At 43.9% G+C, this 12,189-nt stretch overlaps 1 protein-coding gene across 1 annotated transcript in view; it reads right to left on the reverse strand.

Moving 5' to 3' along the window:
• Window positions 1-2,350: 2,350 nt before the first annotated feature.
• PEX14 (peroxisomal biogenesis factor 14) overlaps window positions 2,351-12,189 on the reverse strand; it is a 197,803-nt gene continuing 187,964 nt past the window's right edge. The window contains exons 8-9 of the mRNA XM_040326349.1: window positions 8,028-8,119; window positions 2,351-3,753 (exon numbers count right to left, since the gene is read on the reverse strand). Coding sequence (XP_040182283.1) covers window positions 3,327-3,753; window positions 8,028-8,119 — 519 coding nt within the window. The 3' untranslated portion in view covers window positions 2,351-3,326. The remainder of the gene's footprint in view (window positions 3,754-8,027; window positions 8,120-12,189) is intronic.

Genomic DNA, 12,189 nt, shown 5'->3' on the forward strand with positions numbered 1-12,189 from the left:
GACGGGTCATGATTACTCCCTCTAATACCAATCATGGGACATTGTTTACTCCCTCTGACACCAAGACATTTTCTACTCTGACTGGTCACAGTGTGGACCCTTTAAAGTTTGAAGAACAGTAAACTGACCCTGTGGACTATACAATTTGTTAATTCTGGTTCATCTGCTTTGTGCTATCAGGAACATAACCTTTGTTGTCCACCTACCTGTACTCCATACTAGTTCTAAGTGAGGAACTGGATTTTCTACTTAGATTGGGCTGCCTGAGGAGCAATCCTGTTGAGGTGGTTTTGAAACCAACAAAATTTGTGCACAAAGAGTTTCAGTAAAGAAAAAAAAAAACAGAATCCCAGAGTTAAATCGTGTAACTTGTTTTTATTACAATTATGTACATTTATAGTTTAATTTTCGTCATTTAATTTTTGAAATCTATACATTAGCACATCGACGAGCACAGTAGATTGATGCAATTAGGGGAGCGTGGCACTGCACTTAGGAAATATAGACTTCTCTTCTTTGTGACCATCTACATTTTTTTTCCCATATGGTCGTCTCTATCCCCTAAGCATTCACACAGTGCAAACTTAGCAATGTCACAGGCAAATACTTGTTCTGAAGAAACATATGGATATGGTTTTTAAAAGTTCGGCCAAAGATCGTTTTTATTGGTCTATTTTTGGGATTGTAGGAAAAAAAGGTTTAACGAAAAGAAAAATTTGTGTCATTTGAGAAGTCCTGCTGAAAGTAATCTATGTCCAGCATGGATTTTATACATTGCTTTATGATATTAAACATTTAAAGTGTAGGCATATCCAAAATCTTTAGCAAATGGTTCAAAACTACTTCCAGCTTCTTTTTTGCTGTGTCCCATTGAGGATATAGCCTTTCATTTAGCTCCTCTTGTGTCTCCAGGCCAAGGAGAGAACATTTCTCCAAAGCGAGGGACGTTTGCCTTAAAGTTGTTCTAAAAAAATGTCCCCATTGAAAAAGACTTACCTTCACCTCTTGTTATGCTTACAGCAATACAATTTTTGATTTCCCATTCATTAACATTTTTGTCGATTTTGTCAATTTTTTAATGAACATGCGTATGAAAATTCTCAGTACAATCAAGAATTTGATGAATGTCGTTTGAAAGTAAATGCAAAATTTTGTTTGCTTTTAACTTTCGATTTTGCAATGAATTGCCTTTCCAAACAAAAGCCACATACATGGCTAGAAATAAAAATTTCCATCCTGCTCCTTCGAATTTTCTCATCACTGCAGTCCAAAATGAACATCGATTTAACTCCACTAACCATTAGAAAAGCAAACGGACGTTCTCAAAATATAAATTTTAAATGAAATCCTTCTAGTGTATGACCAGCTTAATAAGAGAGGGTAAATCTAACCAGCAGGGGCACCGAGAGCAATAAAAACCCGATAGAAGTTCAAACTGTCTAAAAATAAAGGAAAAATAATTTGGCCCCTTACACACGGGGCGGGCTCTGCTGGAGTCTGCTTGCTCAGCGGGGAATTTGTCTGCTGATCCCCACTGAGCAGGCGGGTGGCTAGTCTGGGTCTGCAGAGTGGACGCAGCCTGCTCTCCTCTATGGACCTCCTGTCTTTTCACACCCGACTGCAAACCTGATCTGCCAGACGGATCACCATTCATCCGTTTGTACCGGACAGGATCATATCAGATGTCGGCTGGTACAATGGACACATGTCTGTTGACATAGGCCACTCCATAATGGAAATGGGAGCGTTCAATTGGGTCCGCCTAAAAAACTAACAGGCAGTCCCGATTGGTCTGCCCGCGTCAAAGGGGCAGACCATGGCTATGCTATGGCTATGCATACACTTTAAGAAAGAGAATTGCATTTATGACCCTTGTATATAAAAATACTACCTAAAACACTGATGTGTTTTTACCAAGTAGCTCTATTATAATGTAGGAAAATGTTAAAAAAAAGTAAATGCTCCAGACTGGAAAAAGAGGGTGAAAGGGGGGGGGGGGCTAAGAAAAATAACAAACATGTTATACTTACCTCCTCTGTGAATTGATTTTGCACAGAGCAGCCCAGATCCTTCTCTTCTCTGGTCCATCCTCCAGCAAGCTATGGAGGCCCTGGAGCTGAGCCAAAGCTCCGTATATCCATTCAGACACGGAGCCGTGGTTTGGCCCCCCTCTCTCTCTCCCATTATTGGCTAACTGACTGACTGACAGCAACGAAAGCCAACGGCACTGCTGCTGTGTCTCAGCCAGGAAGAGAGGAAGAGTCTCGGACAGTTGAGGCAATCATGCACATCGCTGGATAGAGATGGGGCTCAGGTAGGTAATTAGGGGGGCTGCTGCATAGAATGCATAAAAAAAAAAAAAAACACCTCTGCCTTTACAACTACTTTAAAGGCCAACGTACAAAATCTTGTGATCAAGATAAGCAGAAATTGAGACCACCAGCAGGGCAAGTGCTTAATCTACCCTGAATGCTGCATACAAATCAGACACATTTTACACGCGTCATAGCTTTTTTTCCCATAAATTACCCTCCACAGAATTGGCTAAAGCAGGTCAGGAGTAAGCCCTTTAAAATTAATTATTTAGAATTTATTTTGAACTATAAAATGTCTACATGGAAAGACTCAAAACCAGAAGGTGAGGGATTTTTTTTCTTTTTATAATTGGCTTAATTTTATTTAACTTCATTTTTAATTAATAAGAAACAAAATAACTGCCATCAAAATCCTGGAAAAAAAATAATATTAATTAAATATTGTATTGTAGATAACTATGCTAGTTTGTAAGCCTGCAATTGCTCATTCGATTGTAATGTGCAACACTCAGAAAAGTTGGTGTCATGCGCACAATGCTCACAGTGTGACAAACGGGGATTACAAGTCGTGTGCCAAACACACTACAAGGTGATTTAAAATTGGATGATCGGTGAGCATTCTCTTTATTTCATCTTTACTTCTGAAAAAAAAAAAAAAGAAGGATGCGATTCTTGTAAAAAAAAAAAAAAGGGGTGCATTCTGGCTCCCATTATCATGTTTTCCTTACATGTGGGCAGACCGCTAAACAAGAACTACGGGGATCTATCGAGGAAGGTGAAAGTGAATTGATCGGTCATTTACATGGATGGAGAGATCACTGTGCAGACACAATGAGAAGATAGCTGAATGGACAGCGACACAGCGGAGCACTAGAAAATCTCGCCTGCGATAAGATATCGGCTTTTGTATAACTGCATATAGAGTTGTACCACAATAGATCACGCAGTTTCTTGGCGGTATGCACCCCAGAACACACATCATGGAGATGGAGGTAGCAGACGGAGATGCAATCATTCCATCTCGTTGCTGGCTCCTTCTGGCCTACGCAACTTATCCACTGGCTCATTGATCTGTCCATCCCCACCCCGGCGGTCTTCGGTTTGGACTCCCATGCAATCCTCTTCGTCAGCTTGTCCAACGTCCTCTTCATCTTCTTCGTCCTCCTCCTCTCCTTGGACTTCCATGCGCACTTGGCTCTGCACGTCAATTTCAGGATCCCCCTCTCTAGTGGTGGACAGGTGATGGGAGTTGACTTTTGCTCCCTCTGGGCTGTGGTTCTCCTTGACGGGAGAAGAGGAGCCAGACTCATTGCTAACAGGGGAAATGTCACTGCTGCTGTTGTGGTTAAGCGTTGCCTGGTTGGGTAAAGTGGGAGGTTTCATGGGCATTTGCCAATTCGGAATCTTAGGTGTAGATGGAGATGGCGGGAATTGCCTCCTAGTAACGGGAAGAGAAAAATAAGTCAAAACAAGCTATATGGATTATGCCCCATATGTACAGATGGCTCAGAACAAGATCACCTGAAGTCTGTCGTTTTCCTGACCTTGTGCTTTTTTACATGTCTTAGGGCGGCACGTCTGTGTCACATAATGGTGCCCCATAGTTAAAAGGAATGTAAAAAACCTTTAACGATCTGTTATCTGATGCGGTTTTCCCGCTGGCAGGTAGGCAGTGTGCGATATGAAGGCACATGTATAAAAGGTGTTGGATCTTGTAATATTAAAGTGGAACTTCACTCTCTCAATCAACATTGATCAATTGTAATCCTCATGCTTCTAGCATTAGTAAATAGATAGGAAAGTATATCATATTTACTTGATTTAAACTTTATTTTTTTAAATTTCTCCAGTTCCCTTCTTTTTGCCTAGGCAAGAAACCAGAAAGTGAGAAGAGGAGGAGGGTTTTCTCAGCTAAGCACACTCTCCTGCATGCATGCTTAAAGCGGGGGGGTCACCCTAAAAACGATTTTCTAACATTACATCCAGCTCACTCTCTACAGTCACAGTATGCCGTTTGTTTTTGTTTTTTTTGCTCTACATACCTCGTACAGCTTTTTTCTTCCCCGGCCTCCGGGTCGGGACTCCCGCGGGAGTGGGCGTTCCTATCCAGCAGGTGATTGACGTGATGACAAAAACGACCTCCCCCCGTCGCATAAGGAGTGTCACGAGTTGCCGAAAGAAGCCGAACGTCTGTGCGAGGCGCCGTATAGCGCTGACTCGCCGTTCGGCTTCTTTTGGCAACTCGTGACGCTCCTTATGAATGAATGAATGAATGAAAAACTTATATAGCGCGACACATGCGAACTGAATCGCCTCTGGGCGACGGGGGGAGGTCGTTTTTGTCATCACGTCAATCACCTGCTGGATAGGAACGCCCACTCCCGCGGGAGTCCCGACCCGGAAGTCGAGGAAGAAAATAGCTGTACGAGGTATGTACAGCAAAAAAAAAACCCGGCATACTGTGAATGTAGAGAGTGAGCTGGATGTAATGTTAGAAAATCGTTTTTAGGGTGAACCCCCGCTTTAAGGTAGGGGCAGATGAATTCCAGGAAGTAAATGCTACATCAGGGGTGCCCAACCAGTGTCCGGGGGACACATGTGGCCTCGGGGAGCCCTCTAAAAAGTGGCCCGCCACCGCCTTCTCTGGGGATGGCAGTTTGGCAAGCCCAGATTGCGGTTTGCCGACCCGCCATCCCAGAGCATTGGTGTTGTGAATGACATCAGCGGTAGAGGAAGCAAGCTAATGCTTGCTGTATGGCGCCGGCTCCTGTCACAAGCTGTGGGATACCAAATGCACTCTGTTTTTACCTGCAGGTTTGGCGCAGTTTCAGACCACCCTGCAGGATATAATAGAAGTCTATGGCAAAGTGCAGCTAACTCTCTGGAAAGCTGCAGGTGCACTGCAGATCGTGGGTTGCCGAACCGCCATCCCACAGCATGTTGTGAACGAAGCCGGTGGTAGAGGAAGCAAGAGGCGGCGGAGCAGATCCCTAGTAGGCAAGGCTTTGTGTACAGCGCCAGCTGGCAAAGAGCAGCTAACCCACAGGAAAGCCACAGGTGCACTGCGAGGCACACTCAGTGTGGGCAAACCGCAGCACATCAGTGTGAAAGCAGTCTTGGGCCCTTTTCACACGATCTGCCCGAACCAATCGGACCCTCAATTTACCTCTACAGAGCGACAGATGTAAACAGACTTTTGTTTGTTTACACCCGCCTACCTCCAATCTGATCCTCTAAAAAAAAAAAAAAAAAACAGAACGGGATTCGTCCCCTTCCATCTGGGTGGATCGGATTGGAGGGCCTATAGAGTAGCCCATAGAGTAGCCATGACATTTCATGCTCATTGTGGCCCGCGACCGGTTACCAAGTGGCTTAAGTCAGTGGTCATCAACCCTGTCCTGCAGGGCCCACTAACAGGCCAGGTTTGCAAGATAACTGAAATACATCACAGGTGATATCATTTGCTCCTCAGTGATTGCAGTATTCTAGACTGCATCTCCCCAAGGTAATACATAAAACCTGACCCGTTAGTGGGCCCTGCAGGACAGGGTTGATGACCACTGGCTTAAGTGGCCCTCACTCTTCAAAAGGTTGGGCCCCTCTGTAGTAGATTCTTTTTTTGGTGCAGTTTAGAAGGTGAAAGCAAGGGTGTGACTTGTCAATAGAAGCAGGCACTCTTCAATTCGCCTTTATAAATTAGTCTCAGTGTGAACGTAGGAACTTACTTTAAAAACGATACACTATTCTACTATAAGTCTCAGCATGCATTTTTATTGTCTCTAAATAATCCATTGCTTCCTGCAAGCTAAGACTAATGGGAGTAACCGATGTCCTTTAGAAGCTTGGAGTTTGCTGTATCTGGTTCTGACGTTATATTGCCAGCGATGGTCATAAAGAAAATTAATTTGGCTGATAATGCGATATCAATTATAGCATTTCAGTGAATTATAGCTTAGATCGGACCATGATGTCAAATAGGATGGTGAAATTAAAATGTGTAAAAATAATTAAACGCTCTCCCAGGACAGCACTAGCTGACTCTGGACATTTAGTCATCGGTGTCTGGCTATGTAGGACATTCTGTTGACCTGAAATGTACTGGCTAAGGCCCTCCAATACAGGTTTGTCATGATGGGGTCACCTGACACCCAACGGATGGGTAGACAACAATCTATACAGCTATCTAAAGGTTATAAAAAAGGAGGCTTTGCTCTTAACGACCAATCAGGTGTTTCCGTTTCTTAGTGGCTTGCAAAAAAATATATATTGAATTATTATTATTAATATTGAATAGGAAGGGAGCCAATTGGCCAGCTGTAGAAACATCCAGAAAGGGGGGATTGCATGAACAAAGATTTGGGAAATTCAGATTAATTGGGTTAACATATACAATGCACAGTATCAGTATTGACCACTTACTACAGGCATACCCCACTTTTAAGTACACAATGGTGTTTATTTACTAAAGCTGGAAAATGCAAAATCAGGCTCATTTCTGCATAAAAACCAATGAGCTTCCAGGTTTTATTGCCAAAGCTTAATTGAACAAGCTTGGGTCAGAAACCGATTGGTTTCTATGCAGAAGTGAGCTTGATTTTGCACTTTCCAGCTTTAGTAACTAAACCCCATTGTGTACTTAACCGGTTAACGACCGCCCACTGTATATATACGCCCTTTTTTCAAGATGAATATCTCGGAAACGGCAGCAGCTGCTGCCACAACCGAAATATCCATCTCTTCAGTGAGCGATCCTGTCAACGATAACGGCGGTCTCCGAGGCGGATTCGCCGCGAGATCGCCGTTATCGGTGGCGGGAGAGGGCCCCCCTCCCGCCGCTCTCCCGCGCCCTCCGTCGCTTACCGGAGCCGTCGGTAGCGGCGGAGGCGATCGGGTCCTTTCAGCTGCTGTGTGGGGATGCGAGTGAGGGCAAGATGGCCCCCACGCGTCCCCATAGCATTTCTGGGCGGAAGTGACGTCAAAACGTCAGTCCCGCCCAGCGTCTTAAAGAGACATTTTTTTGTTGTAATTTTTTCCCATTTTTTTTTTTTTTTGCATTTAAGTCTAAATATGAGATGTGAGGTCTTTTTGACCCCAGATCTCATATTTAAGAGGACCTGTCATGCTTTTTTCTATTACGATTTTTTTTTATTTCAGTGTAAAAAATTATAAAATAAATAAAAATAAATAAGAAAACCCCCCAAAAAATGTTTTAAAGCGCCCCGTCCCGACGAGCTCGCGCGCAGAAGCGAACGCATACGCAAGTAGCGCCCGCATATGAAAACGGTGTTCAAACCACACAAGTGAGGTATCGCCGCGATCGTTAGAGTGAGAGCAATAATTCTGGAAACACGGGCCAAATATTGGGAGGCATCAGCTGGTTAAAAAAAAAAAAAAGCGTGCATGTCAGATAGTCTGACAGAACCAGCGGCCAATCGGCTCCTGATCAGCTCTCTCAGTCAATGGTTGAGAGCGCTGACCACAGTGTTTTGGTGTCAGAACACAACAGCTCTGTGGGAGGAGATTGATGTACTAACATTGACTGGGGCTGTCAGTATTTTGTGTTCAATCCCAAAATAAACTATTAGTGTGTGCCAGGCTTAAATATGTCTGATGCCAGATGTACTTTAATTTCACCTATCCAACTAAAGTGTTTCCATAAGATGTGCACAAGTTTACCACCCTGCCAGCATCTCCCATTACAACCTCCAGTACCTGTTCAGCAGCAGCCCTTTCAGAGAGTAGATTTCAGACTTTAATTCCTGGATGTTCTGAGATTCCAGAATAGTGTTAGATGAACTAAAGGCCTACAAAGTATAAAAGAAAAATGTCATAATTAAAAACATAAAAGTGTTATTGAACCACCTCCCCCTTACCAAAAATAAAAAAAGTATATTGTAGCCTACCCTTCCTTAGATGTCATGGTTGCTTTAGTGTTCATATCAAGTGTCCATGTGTCAATAAAACATCCAGTAGGGCGGTGCTACGTATCGACGTCACCACGTCCCCACATGACCCCTGAAGCATGGGCGTATGATTTTTTTCTAGTCTTGCCGGGTTTTAAAAAAAATATATATTTTGTTTTATCTGCTGTATCATTTTTCCTGCGATTTACAATACATGATCCAGTTTTTTAACCACTTGCCGTCGCCGCACCGTCATTATACGTCCACAAGGTGGCTCTCCTAGGCGAGACCACGTAAATGGACGTCCTGCCTTTTAGCCGCCACTAGGGGCGCACGTGCGCCGCCGGAGGCGTGCGCGCGCGCCCCCCGCTCGCCCCCGACTCCCGTGCGTGTGCCCGGCGGGCGCGATCGCCGCCGGGCACACGCGATCGCTCGGTACAGAGCGGGGAACGGGAGCTGTGTGTGTAAACACACAGCTCTCGTTCCTGTCAGCAGGGGAAATGCTGATTTTCTGTTCATACACTGTATGAACAGAGGATCAGTGTTTCCCCTAGTGAGGCCACCCCCCCCCCCACAGTAAGAACACACCCAGGCATACTTAACCCCTTCCCCGCCCCCTAGTGTTAACCCCTTCACTGCCAGTGGCATTTTTATAGTAATCTAATGCATTTTTATAGCACTGATCGCTATAAAAATGCCAATGGTGCCAAAAATGTGTCAAAAATGTCCGAAGTGTCCGCCATATTGTCGCAATACCGGAAAAAAAAATCGCTGATCGCCGCCATTACTAGTAAAAAAAAATATTAATAAAAATGCCATAAAAATACCCCCTATTTTGTAAAAGCTATAACTTTTGTGCAAACCAATCAATAAACGCTTATTGCGATTTTTTTTTACGAAAAATATGTAGAAGAATACGTATCGGCCTAAACTGAGGAAAAAAAATGTTTTTTTATATATTTTTGGGGGATATTTATTACAGCAAAAAGTAAAAAATATTCATTTTTTTCAAAATTGTCGTTCTATTTTTGTTTATAGCGCAAAAAATAAAAAACGCAGAGGTGATCAAATACCACCAAAAGAAAGCTCTATTTGTGGGAAAAAAAGGACGCCAATTTTGTTTGGGAGCCACGTCGCACGACCGCGCAATTGTCTGTTAAAGCGACGCAGTCCCGAATCGCAAAAAGTACTCTGGTCTTTGGGCAGCAATATGGTCCGGGGGGTAAGTGGTTAAAAGAGTTTATGCACATTGCAGCTCTTTATTTTTATTAACTCCGACATTGCCCATAGATTTGCCTGTTTTGGAGAGAGCTGTATCACTAGACCCCCATCGGTAACTCCAGGAATGAAGATGCGGAGATCTGGAGAAGTCTAGCGGTCTGGACATCTCGGCTTACCATTTAAACCCTGCAGAGGTATACCTGTAAAGCCCCTATGACCTTGTCACCTGAGGTCCAACATATCTGGTAAGGCTGCTTTCACATTGGGCAGCGGAGGTGCGGCGACGGTATAGCCGCGCTATTTTTAGCGCCGCTATACCATCGTATTTACCGCGATATTCGGGTGCTAGCGGTGAAGTTTTAACCCCCCGCTAGCGGCCGAAAAAGGGTTAATAACGCCGTTGCGGGCGGTATTACCGTGGTTTCCCATTGATTTCAATGGGAAGGAGCGGTAAACACCCCGCTCCTATACCGCTCCAAAGATGCGGCTAGCAGGACTTTTGGAGCGGTCCTACTACCGCACCGCTTCAGTGTGAAAGCCTTCGGGCTTTCACATTGAAGCCTGCAGGGCATGATTTTTTCATGCGGTATGGCATCGCTATTTTTAGCGCTGTACCGCATGAAAAACACCTCAATGTGAAAGGGGTCTTAGGGTCCCCCTTATACCTGTGTGTGGCACACGAGGAAGAATCCATTGTGGTGGACAGCTGTTTTACTTCCTGTATTCTGCACCTCTATCTTGCTACCCTTGTGGGACCGGATTATTTTCCATTGGACACAGTTGATTTTGTTCCTTCACCTGCGGTCATCCATATTCATTTGGATACTGGATGTTTGATTGACACATGGACACTTGATATGATAGTATATGTTGTTGAGATATTAAGTTTTTTCACTATATTTTTTTCTGTACTCAAAAATATATTTATTTAGTTTTTTTGCACATATATGAATGGTGTTTTTTGTCACTATTAGCACTTATTTTTATACTTCAATTATTTGGTCTACACATTTAATCAGAATTTATTACTTAGCGCGACTATATTATTCTTGCATATCTTGTCACATGATTATCACATGTTTTTGTGTTGCAGCTTATTTATTCAATTCACGTTTGTCACATATTTACCACTAGCGCAGGATTTACCCCCTCTTTTTTTCCCTTTACTAAGCTACCTAGAAAAAGTGTCCATTAGAGGGTTGAAACAAACCCTTTATCACTGACAAGCTTACAATGATCAGATTTTATTAATGTAACATTTTTATCTCAAAAGGAAAAAACAGTTGCTGTAACTGCTTGAAAAATGTTAGCTGGAGTTCAGCTTTAACGTCTTGGTCAAGTTCATCTAAATCTGCTAGTATATCCAACACTAACTACCCTTTCCACAGATTGAGAACGCTGCTGGCCTCAGGTGTCTCCGTTGCTCCTCTGGTGAAGTGGAGACATACCAGGACAAGGAAATGCGTTACTGACCAGATCACAAGATAAAAGTAAAGGGGAAAAAAACAAAACAGTCACCACATTTAAGGATTGGCAAGGTGCAGTGTATTACATTTTTGCTTTTGGGTTTAATAAAGCTTTAAAAGCGGTTGTATATACAGTGAAAAGACTGACCTTGGGGCGATACACAGAGATTAAAAACAAAACCTCCTACAGAGGTTGTATTTGTCCATCTGTAGCCCTTACTTAACTACATCTGTTCAAAGTGCTGAATTATAAAGCTTGTCTGAGGGTTACGAAAAAAAAAAGGGGGCGGAGAGCCGAAGTTACACCCTGGAGAGCTGAAGTTACACTCTGCAGAGCTCAGTAAGGAGCTCTGACAGCTGATTGGAGGAAAAGGGACACACCCTCGCCCACACAACCACAGAGCTGAAGCTGTCAATTAGCTGGAGCTCCCTCCCCTGTCACCATTTTTCTCTTGGGGTCAGGAAAACTTGTCAAAAGTGATTCAATGCTGATAGCAGAGGAAGGAGGCAGCAAACAAAAATGACACTAAAGCCTCATACACACGATCGGATTTTCCGTGGACAAAGCCGTGGAATTTTGTCTGAAGGGCATTGGCCGTGAACTTGTGTTCACACGATCGGATAATCCGACGGAACACATTTGTTGTCGGAAAATTTGAAAGCATGCTATCCAACATTTGTTGTCGGAAAATCCGACAACAATTGTCCGATGGAGCGTACAAACGGTCGGACATTCTGACAAAACCCGTCCATCACACATTTGTTGTCGGAAAATCTGATCGTGTGTATGAGGTTTTAGTGTTTTTAATAGAGATAAGTACACACTATAGAGGGATGTGCTCTGTTCATATTATATGTCTGAGGTTTACAACCACTTTAAAGGGGTTGTAAAGGGTAGTTTTTTTTTTCTAAATCGGTTCCTTTAACCACTTAAGGACCGCCTAACGCCGATATACGTTGACAGAATGTCACGGCTGGGCACAATCACGTACCTGTACGCGATTGTATAATGCCCAGCCGTGGGCGCGACCCGGTCCGAAGCTCCGTGACTGCGGCCGCGGGACTCGATCGCGGCTGGAGTCCCGCGATCGGTCCCCGGAGCTGAAGAACGGGGAGAGCCGTGTGTAGACACAGCTTCCCCGTTCTTCACTGTGGCGGCATCATCGATCGTGTGTTCCCTTTTATAGGGATACACAATCGATGACGTCACAACTACAGCCACACACCCCTACAATTGTAAACACACATGAGGTCACACATAACCCCATCAGCGCCCCCTAGTGG

This window comes from Rana temporaria, chromosome 10, assembly GCF_905171775.1.
Source record: "Rana temporaria chromosome 10, aRanTem1.1, whole genome shotgun sequence".
Taxonomy (NCBI): domain Eukaryota; kingdom Metazoa; phylum Chordata; class Amphibia; order Anura; family Ranidae; genus Rana; species Rana temporaria.